The sequence below is a fragment of the Branchiostoma belcheri genome, unplaced genomic scaffold, assembly GCF_001625305.1.
Source record: "Branchiostoma belcheri isolate BF01 breed outbred unplaced genomic scaffold, Haploidv18h27 scaffold211, whole genome shotgun sequence".
NCBI classification, from domain to species: Eukaryota; Metazoa; Chordata; class Leptocardii; order Amphioxiformes; family Branchiostomatidae; genus Branchiostoma; species Branchiostoma belcheri.
In genome coordinates, this window is record NW_017803614.1 from 181,339 (window position 1) to 208,338 (window position 27,000).

The 27,000-nt window shown below is 41.0% G+C and overlaps 2 protein-coding genes across 4 annotated transcripts in view; both read right to left on the minus strand.

Annotated features, from left to right (window-relative positions):
- Positions 1-376: 376 nt before the first annotated feature.
- Positions 377-12,865, minus strand: LOC109469918. Its single transcript, XM_019768679.1, has 6 exons — positions 12,170-12,865; positions 9,284-9,405; positions 8,795-8,895; positions 7,637-7,835; positions 945-1,227; positions 377-460 (listed from the first exon to the last, which is right to left on the minus strand). Exons 1-6 carry the CDS (start codon positions 12,863-12,865, stop codon positions 377-379), a joined length of 1,485 nt encoding a protein of 494 aa, XP_019624238.1.
- A 2,215-nt stretch (positions 12,866-15,080) lies between these two features.
- The window catches only part of LOC109469929 (tyrosine-protein kinase receptor Tie-1-like), a 31,284-nt gene continuing 19,364 nt past the window's right edge, over positions 15,081-27,000 (minus strand). For 2 of the 3 annotated variants that reach the window (XM_019768691.1, XM_019768689.1), the window contains 7 exons: positions 24,210-24,346; positions 23,208-23,377; positions 21,133-21,273; positions 20,051-20,168; positions 19,414-19,513; positions 18,260-18,359; positions 15,081-17,136 (listed from right to left, as the gene is read on the minus strand). In XM_019768691.1, coding sequence (XP_019624250.1) covers positions 17,116-17,136; positions 18,260-18,359; positions 19,414-19,513; positions 20,051-20,168; positions 21,133-21,273; positions 23,208-23,377; positions 24,210-24,346 — 787 coding nt within the window. In that variant the 3' untranslated portion in view covers positions 15,081-17,115. The remainder of the gene's footprint in view (positions 17,137-18,259; positions 18,360-19,413; positions 19,514-20,050; positions 20,169-21,132; positions 21,274-23,207; positions 23,378-24,209; positions 24,347-27,000) is intronic. The other variant, XM_019768690.1, reaches the window with a different exon arrangement.

The following is a 27,000-nucleotide window of genomic DNA, read 5'->3' on the forward strand; positions in this document are numbered from 1 at the left end:
ACAACATGTAGTCAAAAGCAACTCGATATAGTCCTACTATATATACTGTAAAGCAACACAAGAGAGTTTTACTGGGTATAGTGTCTAAGTCTTAGTGTCTCAAGCCCGGGACATGTCACCCGCATCGGCATGGCATTCTCTGCACACTTATTGGTTTTTGTATCAGGTTGCCACCAACACTTGGTTCGTTGCTTATTATTTGGCCGTCCCGCCTTCAGCAGGTTGCATGACGTCAATAGGTTGCATGACGTCAGTAGCTTGCGTGACGTCAGTAGGTTGCATGACGTCAGTAGGTTGCCTGACGTCAGTAGGTTGCATAACGTCAGTAGGTTGCGTGACGTCAGTAGGTTCCGTGACGTCAGTAGGTTGCGTGACGTCATGCCTGGCCAATCGCAGAGTTGATCGCCATCTTGATGGAAGAGTCCAAGTTTGTCGTGACGGGGAGGAGGTCAAACATGTCCTGAAACCAGAAAACAAATAAAACTTAACCAGAACTGTAACATTTCGAACACACGCGATATAGCCTACAAAGTACTGTTCTGTTTATGCTTAGCCAAACATCTTCATATATATGGTAACAAGCCCCACAACTCTGTTATGTCTCTCGATATTTAATGTAAGTTATTCCGCTACAACTTTAGTTACCATGGTGACAGCCGTCTAATCCAGGTCATTGAAATTTGTTTCCTTTATTCCTTTATTACGATACCCTTTAGCCAAAACTGGCTAGTCTTCCAGGGTTCATACAAAGATCATACAATACAAACAACAGATGACATAGTTAAAAATACACATATGACATAAAGAGGAAATTTACATTATTACATTATGTACAAATGAAAGATACCTAATTCGGAACTGAAGATAAGAAAGCGGGGCAAAAACAATAGTTTTTTTTTTTTTTTACTTTTTGCACGTTAATTTTCGTACAGTAGAGTTCATACCTGCGCACTAAAGTCAAACTCCTGAAGGAACAGTTCAAGGAGTTCAGTGTCTCCATCCAAGGAGTTTAACCTCTTTAAGGCTTCTCCTCCCCTCTTCTCCAGCTCCTTCTGCTTCTCCTGCACAGACTTGAAGATAGCGAGGAGTTTCTTGTCCTTGTAGTCGTCTTTATAGTTGAATAAAAACGTAGACCCGGTGTCCTGCCTTGTTAGCTTTTGGTCCGCTCCCCAAGATCCGCTCCCCGCCAACAATGATGTTGGTGGGTAATCTTCAACCAGGTTCAGGCTGGCGTGGATTGCGTTAGAAGTGTGAAAATTCGTAAGAAAGACGGGGTGATTCAACATAGATTTATGGAAGGAATTCAATTCATAATACCAATATGGTAAAAAGTAGCATAATCCTACTAAAAAAACAGTTACTCAAGCAACTGGATATGTTTTTGAAACGGTCAGACGGTGGCATAATCCTGTTTTTATTTTGAGTTATGTAAGCCCCATGTACCCCTGTCGCTCCATTTTTTTCTGACAAAATCTGAGAAGAAACAAATTAAATGGGTGTTGTCTTATTTACAACCCAAGTTCGTGCTTCTATCATGTCCAGATCACGCGATATCAAAACCGGAGATCAGATATGAACAATGATATGAACAATTTAGAACAAGTAGTATATGTGAGAGGGTCTATCAGTGAGAAGCTTGAGGGTGATACTGAAGAGGGTGGAGTTTTCAAGGCCATGTAAATACTCTGCTCAGCGCAGTGTGACGGGTTATGGGTGACATTTTTTTCATTATCTTCACTGCACTGTGATTGGTCATCCGAAATGACGTCACCAACCAACCCCTTATAAGGCGCGCGCGCACTCCATTCTGCCCTTTCATTCGGAGACATCCGCAACCCCGAAGAAGCAAGGTGGGACCGACCCAGCAGTTGAGGCAGAAGGGTGGATGGGGTAAGCTTTAACTTAAGAGGAAAGGCATTTCCCTTCATTTCTTCATTTGGTAGATAACTGAGAGGTGTAAATGTTTATTTTAAAATTGAAGCATGTAAGCAGTGGAGCTGGTCTGTGCATGTTCTCTTGCCATTCTGGAATTAAAGCTATACTAGAGGGATTTTTTTACGGTTTTGTTACAGTTTTTGACCCTATATCAGAGCTTTAGGCTGTTCGTTTTTGATAATCACATTTTGTATACTTTTGCATTTTTTTAAACATAATTTTTTGTGTTCTACTCATATATCTTTTTATTTATGGCTGCCTGTTATGTAGTGCTCTGTTGGTTCTTTTGTGATCTCCTAGCGGCATCCAGTTGAACAGCAGCTTGTCTATCTAACTTGTTATTACCAGTTACTGCTGTTATTACCTCCATGAAAAATGGAGGTATTGTTTTTGGCGTGTCTGTCTGTATGTCTGTCTGTGTGTGTGTCTGTGTGTGTGTGTGTCTGTCTGTGTGTGTTTCCGCAACTACGTGGTCAGCATAACTTCATAACGCCTTTATGGATTGTGATGATATTTGGTATGCTGGTACGTCTTGGCAAGACAAAGGTCAAGGCAAATATGGGCCTCCTGGTGGATGACCTTGGTACTGCAGCAGAACTTCCGGTTTTTGGTATCTTTTGTCCTGAACATGCTATGGTCTTGACTTTTTGGTGACAGATAGCTTTTCCTGTCAGAAATAAGTGGTGTGAATTTGGTCCTCCTAGCAGATTGTTCTGGAACTGCAGGTGACTTTTTGGCGAAACCTTTAAAAGCCAATAACTCCAGATAGGAACAACGCATTTTCATCAATTTTGGTGAGTAGGTAGCTGGGAGAGAGTTGTACATAATTAGATGTAAATTATGCAAATAAGGACTTAATTTGCATAATGCTATAATTACAGTCTTTTATATAATAGTACTACTAATAGTAGTCGTACCACCTGGACATGAGAGCTGCACTGGTCATGAGCAAGTCTGTAGAGTTACAGGTGAGGAACAGAGGAACGTAACGTGGCCACAGTTTGTCACAGACAGGGGTTTACTAAACACAACGGCAAATAACATGCCGACAGCAAAACTCCGTCACCAGTTGTGCGGGTCCGGAGAAAGCTGGGAAACGTGTGGATGTGGAGACCCGGATGTGGGTCTGGTTAAACAGCTGTGCCTCGTGCACACGTGACGTGTTGGTCTCTTCTGGCAACGGCTTTCAGGTCGGTTAGCCTCTAACCAGGCCTGCCTAAGGGGTTAGAATATAGGTGAAATTGGTAGTCTCCACCAGGCCTCTCTGAGGGGTCATGGATAGTAGAATATTGGCAAAAATTGTAGCCTCCATCAGGCCTGCCTACGAGACTATCTGTAGTAGAATATCGGTAAATCGGTAGCCTCCACCAGGCCTCTCTGAGGCGTTATGGATAGTAGAATATATGCGGAAATAGTAGCCTCCACCAGCCCTGCCTAAGGGGATAGTAGAATATCGGCAAACATAGGAGCCACCACCAGGCCTGCCTGAGGGGTTATGGATGGTAGAATATCGGGAAATTGTTAGCCTCCAACAGGCCTGCCTAACGGTTATGGATAGTAGAATGTTGAAAAAATAGTACCTTACACTACGCCTGCCTAAAAGGTTATGGATAGTCAAATGTCGCAAAAATAGGGTGAATGGTTAGCCATTTGTGAGAAAACTTTTCTTTATTCAACATAATCTATGTATTGTAAATAGATGACTGTAAATGTTATAAAACTGCCGGACGGTTACAAATATATCGTCGTCTCCCGTACCTTGTATTCACTATTCAACAGACCGACAAAACATTTCAATTTCTGCCATGGCCAAAGACACTCCGCTGTCCATCACACAAGGCTCCGTCTAAATTTCAGTCAGTTACACTTCCATCTATTTCAACATTATTGTATTGACTGCCCTACATGTAAATGTGGCTATCATAGTGAAACAACTGAACACTACTTTCTACATTGTAAACTTTATTCCAGTCAAAGAAGTACTCTGTTATCATCTCTCTCCAACATAGTTAGAGCTACAGCATCTCAATGACATTTCCCTATGTTCGTTACTATATCGATGGTCCACATCACTCTCACACCTACAAAACTGTAATGTTTTTGAGGTAGTTCAAAACTTCATTTACTGTACAGGTAGATTCTTGTAATTGATAGATCACCAACTTGTCTTGCTTGTATTTATCTTGGTTTTATGCATGTATCTTGTCAATGTGTTTTATACTCGTTGTATGTTTTTGGGTAGAAGGTGTTATATAAGCAACTTTTGCTTTTTGCCCAATACTCAATAAATATATGTGAATAAAAAAAAACTGATGTTGGGTACCGATTTATCATAACTAATGGCTTTACTCTAATCACGGAAGGCACTTGCACATAATCGAATGTTGTTAAGAACTGTTGCCATGTTGCGATGAGACGTATTGTCCCTGTAAATAACTTTCATCATTTGCAGTGACTGTTCGTAATACATCATGGCTTTTCTGTGATCACCAAAAATTTCCCAAGATTTACCGATATTATTAAGTGATGTAGCAATTACAGGATCTATTGTGTTTTCCCCAAAGATAGCTTTCGTCATCTTCAGTAACTTATTGTAACAACTGATAGCTTTCCTCTGATCACCAAGCTGACTCCAACATGCCCCGATGTAGTTTAGTGATGAAGCAACGTCGGGATTTGGGGGTGTTTCGTCATAGATAGCTTTCTCCATCTTCACTAACTCGTCGTGATACGCTTTTCTCTGATCACCAAGTTGACTCCAACATGACACAATGTTGTTCAATGTTGAAGCAATGTCGGGATTCGCTGAGGTTTCACCATACACAACTTTCCACATCTCCAGTGACTGTTCGTAATAACTGAGAGATTTTCTCTGATCGCCAAGGTCCTGCCAGCAGTTCCCAATGTTGTTTAGTGATGAAGCAATTTTGGGATGTGGCGTTGATTTGCCGTAGATAGTTTTTTTCATCTTCAGTGACTGTTCGTAATAACTGATAGCTTTCCTCTGATCTCCAAGGTCACTCCAACAGTTCCCAATGCTGTTCAGTGAGGAAGCAATGTCAGGATGTTGCGCTGTTTCGCCATAGATAGCTTTCCTCATCTTCAGTGATTGTTCGTGATACTGGATAGCTTTCCTCTGTTCACCAAGGTCACTCCAACATGCCCCGATGTTGTGTAGTGATGATGCAATGTTGGGATGTTGCGTTGTGCTGCCATAGATAGCTTTCCACATCTTCAGTGACTGTTCGTAATAACCGTATAGCTTTCCTCCAATCACCAAGGTCACTCCAACATCCCCCAATGTTGTTTAATGATCCAGCAATATCGGGATGAGGCGTTGCTCGGTTGGGTTAAGGCGGCCTAGGCTGATATTCATGTTCGAGTTCCGCCGTGTGTCTGCACGATTGCCACAAACATGTTTCGAACCCGAATCATGTTCCACCATGTTCGATATGACGTCATTCGAATAGAACGTGTGTTCGAATTCGGGGTTACCGGCGGTCATTTGTATGTTTCCCCTGTAAACCCGCGTTGTTACGCATTTTATTCACGGAGTATGACTTAAACGGCTTTACGCCCAGCTGAAAACAACATAATTCATCTTTAGAGTAATCCATGTTTACGTATTATCACTTTTTTATCAAAATTGTCCGAGGCTATTTTGCATATAAGTCGAAATTTTTTAACTGTGGCGATTATTTAACAAAAAATGACAGAAAAATAGCCGTTTCTGTACGTTTTTGGCCCAAAAAAAACAATGTAACTGTCATTTAAAACAAAATAGCCTCGGACAAAAATAATAAATAGGGGGGTTGGCTTTCTACTTGCAAAATATCATGATGAAAGGTGTTGTTACCGCTTGGGCGTAAAGCCATGAAGTAAACAGCTTTTTTTTAACCAAAATGTTGATTTTTAACCCAAAATTCAGAAGTAGTAAAAACAAAATAACCTTTATTCAATGTGTTTCAAGTACTACTAGAACTGTGTGAAGTTAAGTTGTGATGCGACCAAGCTATCAAAAGTTACAGCCATATGTATGAAATACTAATTATAGTTGGCCATAGGCTGCCTTAACCCAACCGAGTGTTACGCCATAGATAGTTTTCCTCATATTCAGTGACTGTTCGTGATAACTCATAGCTTTATTCCGATCACTCAAGTCCCGCCAACAGTTCCCAATATTGTTTAGTGATGAAGCAATGTCAGGATGTGGTGCTGTTTCGCCATAGATAGCTTTCTTCATCTTAAGTGATTGTTCGTGATAAGCGATAGCTTTTCTATGATCACCAATGTCGGTCCAACAGTTCCAATGTTGTTTAGTGATAAGCAATGTCGAGAGTGTGGTGTTGTTTCACCATACATGATTTCCGTCATCTTCAGTGACTGTTCGTGATAACTGATAGCCTTTTTCGGATAGCCAAGGTCCTGCCAACAGTTTCCAATGTTGTTTAGTGATGATGAGATATCGGGATGCGCCGTTGTTTCGCCATAGATAGCTTTCCTCATCTTCAGTGACTGTTTCAGATAACTGATAGCTTTCCTCTGATCGCCAAGCTCACTCCAACATTCACCGATGTTGTTTAGTGATGAAGCAATGCCGGGGTGTTCCGTTGTTTCGCCATGGATAACTGTATTCATCTTTACTGACTGCTCCATATAACTGAGAGCTTTCCATTGATCACCAAGCTTACTCCAACATCTACCAATATTGTTTAGTGCTGCGGCAATGATGGGATGTGTCGTTGTTTCGCCATAGATAGCTTTCGCCATCTTCAGTGACTGTTCGTGATAACTGATAGCTTTCTTCTCATCGCCAAGGCCACTCCAACATGCTCCAAAGCTTTCAAGTAATGAGACAAATACGGGACACATTTTGCGATGAAGAGTATTTCCAACGCTATGTGCCCGTTCGTAGTAGCTGATAGCTTCCTTATAGTAACCGCGACTACTACAGACATTGCCTAATTCAAAAAGTATTCCACACTGCTTTTTCTCGTCACTGCTTGCCTCTTGAAGTGCAGTCTCAAAGTAACGTTTCGAGGCGTCAAACTGCAACAACTGTTGTGATATTCGACCCCTTATTTGAGATGAGGTGTCAAAGATGGCTGTTGGGAATATCTTTGTCGTCGTATTTTCCTTTGCGACAGTATCTGAAATGCATGTTTTTAACGGAATAGCTGTATAGTAGTACCTAAACAACATTTTAGAGTCCGGTATGTGGAAAACGGACCCAACGAAGGTGTCATCTACATCATGTTCGTCGAGTTGAACTTTCATCTCCGTGAGAGGAGACAGTCTGTCCTTCTGTCCTCCGTTGGCAATGTACGTTCTTAACCGTAGCTCCGCTGAGATGCTGATCAGTACAGTCAAGTGGTGGGCATCTTCGTCACTGATTCGCTGTGTCATGTGTAACTCTTCTATCATTCCCCACACACTGGGGATCGTGATACCGCAGCAAATACTCAACACATCAACGGCCACGCTGGGAAAACGGTAGATTTCCTTCTTCACATCCAGAAGCTGTGCCGTAGGAAACACATTTTTGATTTCGCGAATAAGATCATTTTCTTTCAGTATTAACATTGCTGACAACAGTGACAGAGCAGGGGAACAGTCTACACTTTTGCTGACTCTCTCCACATAATCTTCCACCAAAGACTCGTCTCCTGTTAAGTAGGTCACCCGTCTGAGGATATCTGACAGGTGATAGCCTTCCGCCAGGGCGATGTGCAGATGCTGATATTCGGCCAACTTGGCTGGAGTCTGGATGAGACTAACGGGAGGTTTGCTTTTGGTTTCGTCTCTTCTAAACGGAGTCTTCGAAGCCCATGGCATAAAGCCGTCGAAGGCGAAGCCGCGATGTGTGACGGAGTCAAAGAACCAGTCTTTCTCTGGGTCTTCTGAGAGAAAGTCGTTAAGTGACGGGATGGCCATGGCTGGGAGGATGGTTTCCCCAAGGTTGATGACTTTGAGATGTAAGTAGTGTGTGAGATTTAGGAAGTACATTCGTGTATCATCATCATCATCCTTCCCCTCCTCAATCAGAATGGCAAACTCCAGGTCGGAGTACGGCGTCACCAGTTCTGTGGCCTGTGACCCCAACCCGATGAAAGTGTACTTACAGGGAGGCGGTCCGAGTTTGGCGATGCATTCATCTGTCAGTACTTGGATAAACTCTTGTCTTCTAACTGTGATGCTCTTGAACAAGTTCTTGATTGCTTCAGCTCGTTTGATCTCTACCTCTCTCACGACGGGATCGTCTTCATCATACTGATAAGGGTTGTGTTCCTGATGAATTGTTTCAAGCTTAGATTTTGCACGGGCGCGCAAGTTGTCCAGTTCCTTTCTGTGATCTAACGTGCTGCTATACGGACACGGTTCACAGTCAAGGTTACATGTGTTTCTAAGAAACTGACTTTCTGTTTCTTGCAGTTTCGCTACCATGTTTTGTTTGCCTCCACCTGTTCTGGCCATGGAGGCGTTATACAGAGCTGCCGCCTCTGTGAATTTCCTACCTTCTCCTGTCCGCTTACCTCGCTCGACGTAGACGTCACCCAACCTGCACAGACAGTCGGCTTCTTTAGCCTTGTTGGGTTTACTGCGATCTGTAAGTAGGACGAAAAAAGAATTAGGAAAAATATGGGATGGGTCAAATTGATACTTTCATGAATGATATCTATGTTATGGAGACAGTCAATTAAAAAATTATCAAATTGTCACTTGTAAAACGATATCGATAGAAACAGTGATATGCGGATTTTTTCAATATATATTAAATTAGTTTTGACTTATTGTATTTCTACTGTGAATTTTAGACCTTTCATACGAAAATGGATTGAAAACTAAAAAAAAAACAGACCATGAACCAGCTTCAGGGCGGCTGTTAGGTTCTGCTCTGCTGCGTCCAGGTCTCCATTTCTCACGTCACGGTCTGTCGTCTGGATGTACCTGCGGTAGGAGCTAAACAACGAAAATAAACATGGTTGTAAAACAAACGTACTTCACAAAGGCAAGTGCAGTACAAAAGTGTTGTATAAAGCAACAGTATGCAAAGCACCCATTAGTGTTGTTACATAAATCTTTACAGCTTTATACCGATGTTACACATAGTAACATTTAATGACATAAAGTATATGTCTTTCCATATTTACTTACCTCACATTTATCAACTAACGTTACTTAAATCAATGCAAGAGTTCCTTAACCAAACATTTTACCTGGTTTAATATTATGCCACTTTTCTATACAAAATATCAAATGGTCCTATATTCATCCATATCTATTCAAGATTTACTTGGACTGGGAATGACACATATTACATTAGACAAGTAAAAATAGAGTTACTAACATGTCGTCTTCAACTTGACAGTTAGTTCCGTCGTTAGAGGGCGCAGCTGAGAAGGCAGAGAAGTGACCTTTCCGTCCTCTCACGTCTTTTTGTCGTTGCGTACGCGATGGCCTCTGCGAGAACTGATAGGAAACACTTTATGATAAACAAGTGGTACTGTAATCCACAAATGAACTTCGAACTTCATTGGTCGAAGGTTAGCGACCTGACATTGATTGTTAAGCCACCTTATATGTTGCTATAATGTTTTGTCATGCCTTCTCAGCCCTTTGTAATAGCCACTGACTAGTTGAGCTGCCCTGGCTATGACGGTTAAAAGGAAAAAAACAATGGTTCTGTACAAGTCATCCCATAATTTTGTTCAGGAAATTAAGCAAATGAAGTGAATAAACATAAGGAGTTCGTATTACTCTATAATAATAAATAAATAAATAAATAAATAAATAAATAAATAAATAAATAAATAAATAAATAAATAAATAAATAAATAAATAAATAAATAAATAAATAAATAAATAAATAAATAAATAAATAAATAAATAAATAAATAAATAAATAAATAAATAATAAAAAAACAGGACCTAACATGGTCCATGCAAGGTGAACAGACATCGGCTTCTGTACGAGTTACTAGGGCATCATTTAACTACAAGGGCGAAGTAAGATAGCCTCCTGTGCAGGCCCCGCGGCGGTGGGAAAGAGTTTTTAACGCATTATTTTAATATAACCGGCCACCCTACATAGCCGCCGAGAGAAGGTTGCTTTTCGCTAACGGGGCCTGCTCCCATTCGGCAAGAAAAAAGGGAATGGGGATTAGAAAAGTCTTTCAAAGGGCTCATTAACATGCCCGCGACGAGCAATTCACAGGCCCGCGACGAGTAATTCACACCCGTCCGCAAATTATCTGCGGCAGCGAGAGCGCGTTAGGCAGGCCAGTCAAACAACAAAAAATCCAAAACTTGTACATGTATATAGGTGTTTACTCATTCAACTTGTTGAAATTCATCAGAGATATTATCGAGTAGTACACTTCTTGTCTTCAGCGCACGAAAGTGGATCGTAAGAGGGGGGGGGGGGTGCATATGAGATATCGCAAAAATTGCTACCGGTAGTATCGCAAATGTGACCCTCTCTCAATTGGGAAGATCCCCGGATGTCTTTGGCCGCCAGCTCGCCTCTTTCCCTCGCGTTCATGGCGATCGACAAGACAGGTAACAGGGTAAGATTTTGTGTACTTTTTTGAAACACACACAGAACCCGTTGACCGTTAGAAAGTTGTCCAGCCATGCCCACGGGGGCGTGACAACGCTGAGCCTCGGCCATTGTCGGCTGGCGGAGGGCGCTCCGGGGTGCGGAAACTTCGCAAGTCCATACCAATTTGTCTAAAGTGATTTTTATGGTGGTGTGGTGAAACCATATTGCTTTTTCTGGTGTTTCTTCTTCTTCTCCTCCTCCTTCTCCTCCTGCCATTTTTTAAATGGATTCAGCTTCTTCATTTTAGGGCCCAAGGTCCTGAAATTTGGTATGGAGGTACAGTGGGCAAATACCCCTAGGCGTTTTTTAAATTATTGTGATACAGGCTTTTAGAATGGTTTTATTTGAGTTTTTTGGCTGTATTATAGCAAATGTATTACTGTGTTAGTGTGCCGTGTTTACCACGTCTGGGCATGAGTCATCACAATGGAATGCAGGGCATCAACCAATAGGCATGCAGCTTTCCTCTATACTTCTTGCTGATTGGCTGTTGGGATTTAACTTGATTAACACAAGCACAGAGCATTTCCACCTGCACAGAGCATTTCTTGCTGATTGGCTGTTGGGATTTAACTTGATTAACACCTGCACAGAGATTTCCATACTGACAGTATGTCTTTATTCAAGTGTTTTGGTAGGTATTTCAAGCTTTTCTGCTCCAGCATTGGAATGCGGGGCATGAACGTTTTTTTATTTATTTTGAAAATCAACAGTTTGCATTATGCAATTAAAAATCCTAACCAATAAAGTAGGGAATAGCTATCCAACTGTTGTTTTAGTTGTATGTTACTTCATATTATATCAATGTAAATCATTGTTTTCCCTTGTGTTTCTCATTCTTTCCCTGCCATGACGTCGTAAAATGTGGTGAACCCATCGCTGTATTTGCTCCAAAGCAAATATTGGCCTTTCTAGTTAATTTCCCTTTTTCTGCCGAATGGGATCAGGCCCCGTGGGCGGAAAAGCAACCTTTCTCTCGGCGGCTATGTAGGATGGCTGTCTATACTAAAATAACGCGTTAAAACTCTTCCCCACCGCCGCGGGGCCTGCACAGGAGGCTAGAAGTAAGACACATTCCATCCTTCTGCCAAGATGCACACACACATATACACACACACACACACACACACACACATACACGGACACACACACACATACACACACACACACGAACATATACACACTCACACACACACACACACACACACACACACACACACAAACATACATACATACATACATACACGCACACACCACACATACACACACACACGCGCGCGCACACACACACACACACACACACACACAAATACACACACGCACACACACCTTTCAAAAACAATATAAATACCTTTGACATAAAAAAATAATATTGAAAACGTCTTCAACATTTTGTTTTCAAAGATTCCGTACAGACTCCGCCCATTACTTTGTTCGGGGAATTCAGCAAGAAAGTTAATAAACTCTAGCTGGTATCGTAGCGAAAAAGCATTTGAGCTTAATTAAAGGACACGATAATCTGTTTTGCCTCAGGGGGTGTATGGAGATAAACAGGCAGAGGCGAAACCAGAAGTCTAGTCAGCAATGGCAAGTTCCATAATGCTCAAATCAACATACAAGCATTTCACTCACCTTGTCTCTTGTGTTGGTGATATATTGCCTGATTTTTGCGGTGTGCAGTAAGCGGTGAACAATGACAACTGTTCCATGAACGTTGTGACACCGCGCCAGTGCCCTGTTGTACAGAGCAGTAGCTCTAGTTAAGTTTCTAGTGTCTCCAGTTTCTGTTCCTCTTTTCAGGTACACGTCACCCAGACTCTTGATCGCTTCTGTTTCTAACACGCTGTCGTCTTTTACTATCGCCTCTACCATCAGCTTTGCGTATCCACTGACCAGCAAAGAGTCTGTGTTCCCTCCGGTAGCCCGTCTCTTGTCCAATGCTTGGAACTTTGCCGCTACCTTTGCAGGTGTAGTGGTCTCCTTGTCTTCAGTTGGCTGTTTCTTACCCTGTGACGACACCCCTTGTAAAAGCCTCTCCGTGTAGTGGTAGCGGTGTTCTATACCATCTGCCTGTTCTTCATGGTAACACCGTACCATAGCAGCAATGTAAAGCGCCAAGGCTGTGTTGAACTTCCCCACGTCCTTCCCGAGTCTTCCCTTCTCCACGTTCACGTCGCCCAGAGTTTTCAGCATCTCCACTTCCGCCAGCCTGTCCGTGTCGGCCATGGCGTCCACCAGGGCACGGAGGTAGCCTGTCTCCGCACGGGCTAGTCCGTACCTCCTGCCCTTCTCGTCCGCCTCACGGAGTTTCTCACACACCCGCAACATGGGGACTTTCTGCTCCGAAAATGTTTCTAAAACCCCTTGTCGTCACGGGTACAGGTCTCCGTATTTTAGCTTTAAGAACTTGAAGAACAGGTTTTACACGGCTTGCGTCAGCATTGCGCTGTCAGTTCAAGGGTCAAGGGTTCAATTCACGGTACATCCTCGCAGATACACGCTAACATATCATTTTGTTGTTAAGTAACTTGCTTACCTACGCCTTACGACTAACTACTTACGCCCAGGCCTGGGACTGCTGTTCCAAATATTGCAGATTTCGCAGGTGTCTGGCCGCCGCCATTGCAACTTTAGGTGATAGTCCATTGTCCTCTTTGCTTTCATCTATAGCTATCTGTTGTGATTTGGTCTCCGAATCCCCCTTAGGGAAGCCCTGGAGGCATACCATATGTACTCTGTACTGTGTGTAGTCCATTGACAATGGCAATATGTCATGGTCCCCACTTGGTATTCAGTGCGCAGACTACTGTACCTAGGTTGATGCCATGGTGCCCCTACATTAAAAGGCATACCATATATACCGTGTGGTCTGTCGGTCTGTGCTAGTGTTTGTGTGCTGCTGGCTTTTAACTTCATAACCGGGACACATACCCAGGGATTCATGCACTAGAGCCGCCTGCCCAAGTGATTTGGCCTGCCTGGGACTGGCTCGGACTGTTTCCCAGCAGGACAAAATCACCGGGACGGGCTCATCTTCCAGGCGGCTGCAGTGCTTACATATGCAGTGGGCCGCGGGAGCTTCCCTGAAGCCCTGGGAGAGGCTGGGTACGAAGCTACTACTTCTATCGATAACTTCCTTAAACCTACACGCAAATCGGTAAGCAGAATACCGACGCCTTGGCTGGGATTAGAAACCGGGACTTCTGGTTCACAAACGGCATCATTAAACACTAGACGAGCTTGCAATTGGGCACGATGGCCTGTAATGCTTATTAAAATAACGTTATATCTATGTGGTGTATTTTGTAAATATGCGGTGCAGGATAATGTACTGCATTGTGGAAATGTCATATTGAAAAAAAACTACATGTGGAGGGAATAGAGTGCCCTAAATTCCACTCTAGTACAATAAATGAATAAATGAATGAATGAATGAATGAATGTCGCCTAGCCCATATAGGCTTATAAGACACCCAAACATAAACATGAACATAAACATGGGTACAGAAATCATAGAAACATACATCCAAGTCGGAGTCAAAAGGAAACATCAAATGAAATTAAAGAACTTTATACAAAGTTGAACATAACATAATCGCTACAAATCACTGCAGAATGGTCCCTATTGGCTCTAAGTACTATACATGTAATCTATTTAATCTGTGGCAGTCAACAGATACCAATTATGCAAATTATGACCTAATTTAGATAATTAATATGAAGATTCTGTTACTCATTATTGGTGAATAATGGGAATTTTATACCTCGTGACATGTGTAAGTTAATTGAAGGTTAACACCACTATACATATATTATCTTAATGTCGAGGTCATTTGTATAATTATTGAGGACATGTTGAAATGAAGTATGATAAGGTCTCGGACCGGAGTTTCCTTCCGTATTTCGAGCAATTTGACATCCTCGGCACGACGGGCTGTCATTTCTGTCGGAATTTTTCACTCTTTTGGTGGAAAGGGGTGCCGTGCCGCTTATAAATACACTTGATTGATATGTTCTGCGCCCAATTTATTTAGGGGTAAGTAAGGCACATCAAAGTACATTTTTAAAACAGGGGTCATTTTTTTCGTCATTTTTAACCATGGCTGCACGGAAAAAAAGAATTTTCCCAGGGTAACGGCTTAGTACTCGAAGAAGCTCAGAACCTAATGTTTCCAAAATTTGAATTTAATTAAAATCGATGCGAAAAGTTTATCGCTATCTTCGATGGCCCGAACACACCCACAACGCATATAGAACGTACCATCCCGGCGGTCAGGCGAAAAGGCCACATAACCATCCGCGCGGACTGATACCAGGAAGTCGTCGCTGGACCACCAACATTATGCCACCTATAAAGGCTACAACTAACAGGCTTTTCAGGAAATACAAAGATGTACACAGATATTACGATTTTTGGGATATCGCGGCCAAAACATACCATACAAAGTCACGTTTCCGGCGATTTACTGCGCACTTACTTAGACTCTGGTCAGATATAAACTCCGACCCGGAACCATAAAGCAAGCCCATATTTCATGGAGGTATGAGATCTCGGAACTCTTGTTAGATCTGTACTGTACTGTAATGTAATAGATACATTGTACATATGGATGCCTTTGTTTATTGATCTACATGAAAATCTTAGGAAATTCTAAAGCATGGTAAGAATGTTTAGTTTACATGAGCACCAGTGAAACATTGATATGGAAAACTGTACACAATTACAAGATGGGGACAAAATTATTGTATTAATTTTATTTGCTGCACAAACTTATATATCAACGGTAGTATGTTTAGTTTGATTTTGTTTGTTCATGAAATACTCATTTCACAAAGACTAAAGCAGTTGGTCATTTTGCAGGCTTAGAGTACATACTGTTATATTCTCAGGACTTGTTTTTCTATTGTATTGCTTTTTTTACCTTTTGTGATGTAGCACTAAGTTTAATATGAATACTAGGAAACTGGCAAGGAAATGATATCAGAAGTCCCCTTGAAATTATTGACTTGATATGAAAGTTTTGTATTCTCTTACAAAACGTAGAGAACTAGAAAGGCCAGCATCTGCTTTGGAGCAGATGTAGCATGACTTCACCAAGTTTCACGACATGGCAGGGAAAGAACGAGAAATACAAGGGAAAACAATGCTTTATATTGATATAAATATAGTATGAAGTCTGTGACATATAAATAAGAATGCAACAGTTGGATAGCTATCGCCTACATTATTAGTTAGGATTTATTTTCATAATGCTGTTGATTTTCAAGATAAAAAAAGCGTTTATGTTCCACATTCCAATGCTTGAGAAGGAAAGTTTTACATATTTACCCCAAAACACTTAAATACAGTTCAATACTGTCAATATGGTATGGCTATGTGCAGCTGTTAATACAGTTAACCCAACTAGATCTCAACAGCCAATCAGCAAGAAGAATAGAGGAAAGCAGCTTAAGTGGTTAAAATATTTTAAAATTTGGTTAAAAAAATAGCAAGGTATATAGAAATGTAGGTTATATGACATGTTTCTACCGATTTACAACCCAAAAGACTTCTTTTCCTGGCTAATACTTGTAAAAAAACAAAGTAACTATTCCTATTATAAGTATGTAGAAGTCTGGTGTACATCACTGTTTCTGTATATGGTTCATTCAGCAGTAAAGTAATTAAGGGAACAGCCAATCAGAGACCAGATCTCCAAACAGGGTGCACCTGCTTCCCATATTTGGGCATTGGCCCTATGCCCAAATATGGTCACGCTACAATCTTGGCAACACACACTGCTACAGTACATTACCTATAACACAAACAAAAAGTCCAAATAAAACCATTCTACGAGTCTGTATCAAGAAAATGAAAAAACAACGACTGGGGGTATTTTGCCACTGTATCTTCATGCTAAATTTCATGTTATTTGGCCCCAAAATGAAGGGGTTGAATCATTTTAAAGAAATGGCAGGAGGAGAAGAAGGAGAAGAAGAAACGTCAGCAAAAACAATATGACATCACCACGAGGTGGTGAAGTCATAATAGAAACAATGGTCAATATACATCAATACTGTGATTCTTTGTTTATGAACTTAACTCTCACCACATATATACCATATACAGAAACAGTGATGTACACATATGGAAAATTTGTTGGCCATTTCTTTTCTAGTGCAGTTGATATTGTAGTAGAATTTCTGGAGTACGATTTATGTAGTGATATCCATGTAAATGAAACATTGCTGAGTTTTACGCTACGTTTTTACCATGCCCACTGAACTTATCCTTTTCCCTGCTGTTGTTTTCGCCACCGCAAAAATCTCCCGTCTCCATCGTATCTTCGCCCAAACTTCAAGTCCACTTGGTCCCCTTCTGCTTTACCACCACCATCCGCTAGTCGGCACTGCTCCAGTACAGAATGGCCAAATGGCGTTGCACGAATCTCTCCTTGATTGGATATTGGCGTCACCTGGTGTTGGGCGTAGGGCCAACAGCCAGTTCCTCTCCGCAGTCATTGTGTTTATTTTACTTTACTTTTTCCTAGATTTTTTTCATCAATTATAATCCAAGAATGTGTGATTGTAGTCGTGTCCTAGGTCTCCGGGAATAAGGCCTGCAAAAATCATGAAAAATATCATAGTGGTGGACACATCATAATAAAGAGGTGAACTGAGGGTCGGAACTAACAATTCTATAGCACAGCACAGTAGGTTTTATAGATTCCAAATCTAATGTAAGCAGGCGTAAAAAAACAAGGCGGGTCGAAAAAAAAAAAACAAGGTTCCTACTTTTAAAAATTTGACTCAATCAGTGTAAAGATGATTTGATTCAGTGGGAACATCACATATACACAGCCGGCATCACATATCACTGCATCAAAGTAAGAAACAAAATATTAATCCAGAGCCTTTTCTTCTCTCCTCGCTTCATAGTTATTTGCCATCTACCTTCCGACATCTTTGTCCGTTTTCTACATGTATACATGATGACCACTCTCAGAAGGCAACAAAATTTCTTTTTTCTTTTCCAAAATCAGCCGAAAATTAATGCCCGCGCTGAAATATCGATGTCATCCATAAAAGTTACTTGCTGTTGCCTAAAGAGGTGAGTTATTACCCAAACATTTAAGAGCACAAAAAAAAACATTATTCGCCTTTTTCGTTCAGACAGTCTGGATAGTCCATGCATATCAAGTGTCTATTAAATCTTTTACAAGCGGAGGCAATTCAAAACCATGCCTGACCCTGTCCATAAAGCCCTGTCGCACATCCAGCCGACCTGGCACATATTATCAATCCAGACTGAAAGACATCTTGGTCCTCTACAAATTGAAACAGGTAGATACAACCGAACTTCCATTAATGATAGGTTATGTACATTATGTGATATGAATACTCTAGAAAATGAAGTCCACTTTATTTTTGAGTGTCTACTGTAAAGCAATCTACCATCTACCTTTGTTGTTGAAATACAATTAGACCAAAACTTGGCGCATCTAACAAAGGATGATATATTCATACAAATATTATTTTCAGTTAACCATGCTGTATTAGAAAAACTCTGTAAATTCATATACAAATGTCTAAAGAAGAGAGAAGAAACATAGCATACACGTGTACATGTAGTTTGCCTAATCATTTTTGTAACTTAAGAGTGCATTTAGCCCCAATGGGGCATGGATATGCAATAAACGTCATTGTTATTGTCATTGTCATATATAAACACAAGTGCCCCACCCTGTCTTGTTCCATCAGCTGTTCTAGCCTGTCCTCCATCACGTCAGGAGTGGGTCTTACATCCGGGTCATCCTGCCAGCATAGCTTCATCACTTCGTACCTACATGTGTCGAGAATGGTACAATCATGATAATGCTTTAAACATAAAAATTCTTAAACTAGAAAGGCCAACATCTGCTTTGGAGCAAATGTAGCATGGCATCACCACATTTCACGACATGGCAGGGAAAGAAGGAGAAATGCAAGGGAAAACAATTCTTGATATTAATATAGTATAAAGTGACATATAACTAAGAATGCAACAATTGGATAGCTATCCCCTACATTATTGGTTAGGATTATTTGCATAATGCTAACTGTTGATTTTCAAGATTAAAAAAAAGCGTTCATGTCCCACATTCCAATGCTTGAGAAGGAAGGTACATATCTACCCCAAAACACTCGAATTCAGTTCAATACTGTCAATATGGTAGGGCTATGTGCAGATGTTAATACAGTTAACCCAATTAGATCTCAACAGCCAATCAGCAAGAAGAATAGAGAAAAGCAGATTATTTGGTTAAAAGATTTTAAAATTTGGTTTTAAAAATATAAAGGTATATAGAAATGTAGGTTATATGACATGTTTCTATTGATTTACAACCCAAAAGACGTCTTTTCCTGGCTAATACTTGTAAAAAAACAAAGGAACTATTCCTATTGTAAGTATGTGGAAGCCTACACAGGTGTTCATTTAGCAGTAAAGTAATTAAGGGAACAGCCAATCAGCGACCAGATCTCCAAACAGGGTGCACCTGCTGCCCATATTTGGGCATTGGCCCTATGCCCAAATATGGTCGCACTCCAATCTTGGCAACACACTGCTACAGTACATTACCTATAACACAAACAAAAAGTCCAAATAAAACCATTCTAAAAGCTTCTAAAAGTCTGTATCAAGAAAATGAAAAAAAAACGCCTGGGGGTATTTGGCCACTGTACCTTCATGCTAAAATTCATGTTATTTGGCCCAAAAATTAAGGAGTTGAATCAATTTAAAGAAATGGCAGGAGGAGAAGAAGAAGAAGAAGAAACGTGAGCAAAAACAATATGACTTCACCACTAGGTGGTGAAGTCATAAATAAGCAAGAAATCATGGTTGACATTTTACTTACAGCTCGTCTGAACATCCGTTAGGTTTCTGCAGGCGGTACCCTCGGCGGAGCCTTGTTACCAGAGTCTCGTAACCATAAACCTCGGGATAAGGTGTTCCTCCTGGAATTTACATCGCCAAAAGATAAAACTTGTTGTTATCACATACAAATGTAGTCCTAAAGGCAAATTGTGTTCATCTGAAGCTACTCGTACGTAATAAGAGTTACCGTGGCGTCTTGGGAAGTCTTGTTTTGGGACACCGAGGCATCTTTCTCCGGACAGAATAGCTCGGTTGACGGCACATGGGTGGGGTTAAATGGGGATTGGCATGCAGAATCACAGGTGAAAATATGCGACACAGGTAAATGATGAGCATGAACGTAGATTGTGAGCATATGACTTCAAGTTGACAGAATTACCAGAGGACAAAAGGTCAGAAACAAGAAATGGGGTGAACTGGAGTGTCAATTAGAACTACTTTTCAGAAATTTGACAATTCTAACTTCTTGTTATTAGTTGGTGGGTACGTTTGGATTATTTTGTAGCGATGTTACATTGTTGAAAAAACACACAAAAGCCTGTCAAAGTGTTCTTTCATTTGACCAACTGTACTTTAACAAAGTTAACGTATTTTAAAATCTTACAAAGGGCACTCACCCAAAGTCGCCATCTCCCACAGCACGACTCCGAATCCCCACATGTCACTTTTGCAGCTGTACACACCCTCAATCAGGGACTCTATTGCCATCCACTTTATTGGAAGCAGCATATTTGTCTATCACGAAACATAACATGTTAGAAATGGGAACGAAATGAGGAATTGTTTGTTTAAGACTTTTTCAAGTCTTAGACTTTGACATTGCATGTTTGTCAAGGACATCCCTGGTAATGTTGAATCGTGGGTCTGCATTGGGTACTTATTGGGTACAAATGCTACGTAACGTTTACCTACTGATCATGAATGAAGTGTGTGCTTTTTTCATTAGGAATGGATTCTAGAACTTAAGGCCGTACGTCGTACTATTGTCGTACAATGGTAATCAGTGGGCTTTCATAGGATTCTAAGTCTTTAATATTTCTTGCAGAAAATCCAAGGGGTCTTGTTACGTGAGTGACTGTAAAAGCTTGTCACAAGTTAGTTCTGCGACATCACAATTTTAAGGAAATCCATGAAAAATTCACGACCTTAAAGGGGCATTAGGTAACTTTTTAACAATACAAAAAGTATATTTCCAATCTTTTCCTTGCGTAGTAAGTTCACTTAACCCATTAGTATCCCAGAACAATATTCAGCAATAGAACATGCAACATCTTTGCTCGATATAAGCATGATAGAAAACTGAATGATCTTCTATTCCAACCTCTGATGCCCAACAAAAAAGTTCATAATTATATTCCACCTTGTATGAAAGATATAAGTGTTTCCAAAAAGCTAATCTTGTGACATGCCCCTGTGGCCTGGTATTTCCAACTCATTAACCTCCCTAGGGGGCCAACCACTGTATGTTGTTGTTGTTGTTGTTGTCCTGAGGCCAAATCGGTGCCACTGGGAACTGAACAAGGACTGTTTGGACGCACAAAATATACGTTAATGTGAAATAAAGACACAAATGTGTTGAAAAGTGATAGTAACTAAACTATCCATAAGACTAAAATTTAGTATAATCAGAAGATTTCAAATTTTTGCGTAAAAAGTTACATAATGCCCGTTTAAGGGGTGAACGATAAGGGACACCTACCAGAGGATGCCTCATGTACTGTGTCGTCACGTACACGTCACGGGCCAGTCCGAAGTCGGAGATTTTAGCGACCAGCCGGCCGGCCTGTCCGTCAGGAGAACACAGGACGATGTTTCTACACGCCAGGTCACGGTGGGTGATCTGTTGGGAACAGTCAAAACTAAGATAATTGTTGGGTTTCCTTAATCTTTATGCAAACCAGTTAAAAGATAAAGCTTACGTTCTTTCTCGCACTTATGATGCATATTTCGGCGCCCATCTCTGTTTGTGTACATGTAGCCGTTGGGCCACACAGTTGTACAATCACTACAGCAGGGGTCTAGTCCACTACAACACTCTACATGTAATGATTTTACTGCAACACTCCTTCCCAAATACTGAGTATGACTAGACATGTTTCTTTCTAAAAACAATTATACATTTTGCTTTATCTGCATTTTGAAAAGAGTAAATGAGTTGATATTTTGTACTATAACTCCACTGGTAGCGGTGTGTGTCATATATGCAATATCTAGAGTTTCAGGATCTCATTCCTTTGCCAAATGATATTAGCCGTTTATGACTCAGGAATTATTAATCCCTGTGATCATGCAAATAGGATCCTAAATTGTACCTGTTGATCATATTCTACACCAAAGGACAGTCTTATCTTAACGAAGAATGCCATTCTAGCATTTCTCATAAATTATGCAAATGAGGTCGTTATTTGCATAATCGATATCTGCCTGTGTTTCTCTCGTTCTTAATTGCATGCCACAAGCTTAAATGGTCCTATTATCGAATGCAGCTGATTTATTTTCCTCATAAATTATGCAAATCACATCATGATAAATGATTTATTTAGTTCAAAACCCATGCCACAAACTTTGCAGCCAAAACGGCTGAATTGCGTTACCACATTTACAATTCAAGTCATGATTAAAAACATATTTACATCAACAGGCATAACAATTCGAATATATACATGCTTAAAACGTATTTACATATTAAACGTACACTTGCACTTCGGGTGGAGGCATGATTAGAACACATTTGCATAAAGATATGAAGTTTAAAAAGTTCTATACAGCATTGTATCAGAGGATAATACTGCGACAGGTTAAAAACCAATGTCAGCGCAACTACTGTATTACTATTCGAAACGGATTGTCAACAGGTAGTACAAATGGTCAACGGTAGTATAAAGTGTCACTGTGGTTCAACAGTTCAATCATGTAAGGTAGGGCACTGTTCGTGTACCGTTCAGTACGACCGTACAAATGGTTCAGTTTATGTGATGAACGGGTCTGACGGCCACTGACGGTTCCTCTGGTTGGTGGTAGGATATGTTGAAGCTGTCCGGAACGGAGAAGAGACTTGTCAAAGGTCTCTGTCAGTGTTGCATAATTGTAATACCATTATGTCAAGCATCACTTATGCTACCTACTTACCAAAAATCATGACCATCCATCAATCGGTTCTTGAGTTATCCTCCTTTAAACATTTTAAATAAACGCCCCTGCAGTTCCAGAGCAAGCAGCCAGGGAATTCAACCTCATGTCACTCCATTCCCAGCAGGAGCCCTATCTATCATCTAAATGTCGTGACCCTAGCATGTCCAGATCATGAGATATCTAAACATGAAGTTCCGCTGCAGTACCATGACAAGCCGCCAGGTGACCCAAAATCTAAGCAATTTGAGGTCTAAGAAAGATCTACCGACCTTCTAAATATCAAGACCATCCATTAAAGCCTTCTGAAGTTATCGTGTCTACACTCACACACACACACACACACACACACACACACACACACACGCACACACACACACACACACACACACACACACACACACACACACACATACACATACACGAACGCCTCTAAAAAAAACTTCTTGGTGAAGGTAAAAAACACTGAGTGCCAAGCAGAGAAAGCAGAATTTACCGTTTTTTAAAAGAATTTGAGTATGAATCAGCCGGGGATCGAGTTTAAAGCAAAAACTATTCCCACTTGGCCATTAAACCACTCAAACGAAATTCAAGAATAGAATATTTGAATAGAAATGATGTGGTTAATAAAAAAAACTAGAATACCCGACGGCGTTCTAACTCGATCATCCCTCGGACAATGTCGATGGCCACCTCGGTGAGTTGTCGTCCTAAGCCCGGCGGAAAGCCAGCCTGATGCCGGTTGTTCTGAACGTTCACCAGGTACCAGAGTAACTCTCCTGGCTCGGCGTACTCGACAAGAATGTACCGTGGATCTGACAGGGGAGGATTTACATCTTTTGTAGACGTTGTAGTAAGATATTCTTCATCGTCATTACCAACTAACGTAAGGTTACGTAAACTTTGCAAACAATCATCACAAGACATGGAACACAATTTTATCCAACTTATCTTTATGCCACCAATGCAGAGGACAAGCGAATACTCATTTTCACCAGAGTTTTTTGAGCAAATAGTTCTTTCCCAAGGGCAGAACATCGGTGGCAAAGTATTCTAACTCGCGACCTCTTGGTTCTGAGCCAAAAAGATTTGTCGTTACGTATTGCAGTAATGTTGAAATTCTAAATTAATTCATGAATTTCCCTGTTGAGTTTTGAAACATGCATCGTTAAAAAATTGAAAACACAATGTGCACAATCCGTTTATAACATGTACTCTGAAACTAAAAGTTTCACATAGATGTATATAAATATATATATATATATATATATCATTTATTATTGAACAAGAATGTCAAATTTATCAAGACTTATGTTTAATATACCGTGTACTAGTTGTGACTAGTATCTACTAGACTAATTACGCTGGCTATATATAGGATAAATTTTTATGCCAGGGGAGTTTGGCCACCTTTAGGGTTGATTGGTCTCGTCTCGGAGGAAAAGATACTACCTCCCCGCGGCCGGACTCCCTTGGCCAATTTCACTCTCTTTTTTTGCCAAATTCTACTATCCGTATTCCCGCGGAAAGGCCTGGGTATGGCTTATTTAAAATAAGTTGTGACCAGTTCATATGTATTAGTCATGATGTTGTGTAAAATCTGATGTATACATTAATAAAGTTGAGAAAAGGTTCTGAATGGTGTACCTTTCTTCTTTACTCCATCCACCACCAGTCCAACCAGACTGACGATGTTCACGTGACCCCCGTCATTGTTGACCTCCATCAGCAGGCTCGCCTCCTTTGCAAAGTCCCGGTATGTCATCTCGTTAGCTCGGTCAATTCTGCAATGACAGTGGCTATAGATTTAAAAAAATACAGAATATTCAAACTTAAGGTTTCGAAATGAAGTGCTTAAAGACCGCAAATGAGAACCCTGGGTCCTCGACCATAAAATAAAAGTTTCCCAACTGTGATGTATCGGTCTGAATTGACTCGGACTCAATAAACCGATTGACAACTCCACAGGAAGCGCCGCGACACACGCGCGCCCGACAAGGCTGGCGCCGCGCTGGATCACGTGATCGCAGTACGTGACCAGAATGTAAACAATCCCGTGGCACATGTGTTAGTGCGCCGCCATTTTGGGTACAGACGAGATATTTTGCGTGGGCTCTTGGCCATGTTGGCCGTGAAAAAGATCGTCGAAACTAAAGCATACCCGTGCAAACGCAAGTATGTTTCCGCGTGTCCATACTGGGATGTGTTTTTTTCCACTCACAAGGAACCGCATCGCCTTATAACGGTCGAGGCAACCGCTTCAAAATTATTTATGCGATAAATAAATTTTGTTCGATCGTACAAAAAAGGTTCGCCGTAAATATTTCAAGTCATGGAAGTTGAAACACGCTGTGTACATGTGTGGGAGCTGAAACCAAGGAGGCCTCCTTGCTGAAACCACCCAGGCAGAGGTAAGTAAAAAACTATGTCAAGTTACGCTACAGAATTTACATGTTTAGTGTGCTGTTTACGTAAAAACAAATAACGTCATGAAGGGCCTTGAAGCGGTGTTACTTTTATCACTATCTTGTCGCTACTTGTTTGACTCACCCCGTATTTGGTATTTTTACAAGGGATGCTATTTTTTTCAGGACAGAACTGGAAATTTTGGCCTCGAACTTCGTAAGAAAATTGCAGGGCCAACTTGTCACAGACGAGGAGGGGGAGGGGGGCATTTTGTTTTCGTTGGAACTTGGATTCGAACTTTGCTGTTCACCCGCCGTTGAAGTTGTGTAAATTTTTATCGAGCCCCTACTACTACCGGTTTCAAGCACTCCCGGTCTCGTAAGCGGAATGGATATATTTTTGAAAGAATTCTGAAGAGATTTCCCGTAGCGTTTTGCTGTAAATTTCGTATATATGACGCCAACTTGTAACGTTTGTGTGTGTGTGTTTGGGGTGGGGGTGTTTTGATAATTTGGAACAAGTTGGTGTTGGCCACCTACCTGCTATATGGAACACTTAGTGTTCTCGGACTCCTGTTGAAGCAGTCTATTCCTCCGGCCCTTACCAGTTTGTATGGCTGCCATGTTTGTTTTTGAATCTATGCAGTACTCTATCTGGTACATTACAATTTTCTGGCCAGCATTCCAAACAGCATAGACTCGAGGTAGATTTTAGGTGTGCCAGGCAAGTTTTTAATTGCACCATGGAGGTAGAAACACAATCGTTACTCCATGATTGCACAAGGGATTTTCTCATATTTCAAGATCTGGTGATCAGGTGCTTTGTCTGCTGCACACTTGGCTATAGAGAATGTGAAAAATAACACTCATAATAATATATATAACTTGTAGTTGTACTGTACATATACATGTGACATGTACATTCAAACCAACAGTAGTTCCCATATTTACATGTACTTCAACCTCATATTAGTCATAAATGAACAGAACACATATGATCGTATACTACTACTAGTATATGACTGTGAGGAAGTACTCATCAAAACACTGACATACGGGAGTAAAGTCTGGATCACTGCACAGACACTGTAAGACAGCAGACTTGAGACCTTCTATCAACAATATTTACAGCAGAATCTGTACATGAAGTGTTTCCAACATGTACCAAACACATGACAAATAACACTCATATAACTTGTAGTTGTACTGTACATTATAAGCAATACATGTGACATGTACATTCAACCCAACAGTAGTTCCTATATTTACATGTACCTCAGCCTCGTATACATTGTATGAACAGAACACATATGATCGTATACTAGTATGACTAGTATGAGGCAGTAGTCATCAAAACACTGACATACGGGAGTAAAGTCTGGATCACTGCACAGACACTGTAAGACAGCAGACTTGAGACCTTCTATCAACAATATTTACAGGGGTGTTTTCAACATGTCTCATTATGTTATGCAGAAGGCACTACTCCTCATCAGAGGACGAAGAATAGCCACTTGCGCTGTCGTCATCGGATACCCTGGCCCCGTCTTCCTGTTGGATGTCTTGCCTGCGCCTGGCTGGTGGGAGGGGTGGCAGATCTCCCCTGTCCCGCACTCTCCTCACGAATGTTGCCAGGATGTCGGCCAGGAAGTGGTTAGTTTTGGCTACCAGGACCCTCTTCCCCTCGTTCTGCCTTGGGTTTGCCACACTGTAGCGTAGGTAGCGGGATGTGGCGTCCCTGTCTACATGCTCGTTCTGGAAAAGGTACCATTGCAGTTAAAATTTTCATAGACCTTGCACATTTTTTTGCATAATATAAAATTTGCTCCACATCTCTGTTACTGCAAAGTTTTGTTTTCCATATTACAAAGTACTGGTGTCTTATTTCAATTTGACCATCATTTCCTTTACCTTACATCAGAATTGCCAATTCTATACCAGTGGTGAGGGGAAGAGGTCTATTTAATTTGCTATAAATTAACATTGCCCGACATGTCCTATAGATTACTGGTGGCTACTAAAATCCATTATCG

Excerpts from the sequence above, each read along its gene's own strand:
- LOC109469918 (XM_019768679.1), bottom strand. The coding sequence starts at position 12,865 with ATGTTGCGGGTGTGTGAGAAACTCCGTGAGGCGGACGAGAAGGGCAGG. Across the intron at positions 1,228-7,636 it reads CTGGCGGAAGGCTATCACCT|CCTGAACCTGGTTGAAGATT; the intron begins GTCAGATATCCT and ends AATCCACGCCAG. Across the intron at positions 461-944 it reads AGTTTGACTTTAGTGCGCAG|GACATGTTTGACCTCCTCCC; the intron begins GTATGAACTCTA and ends TTCTGGTTTCAG.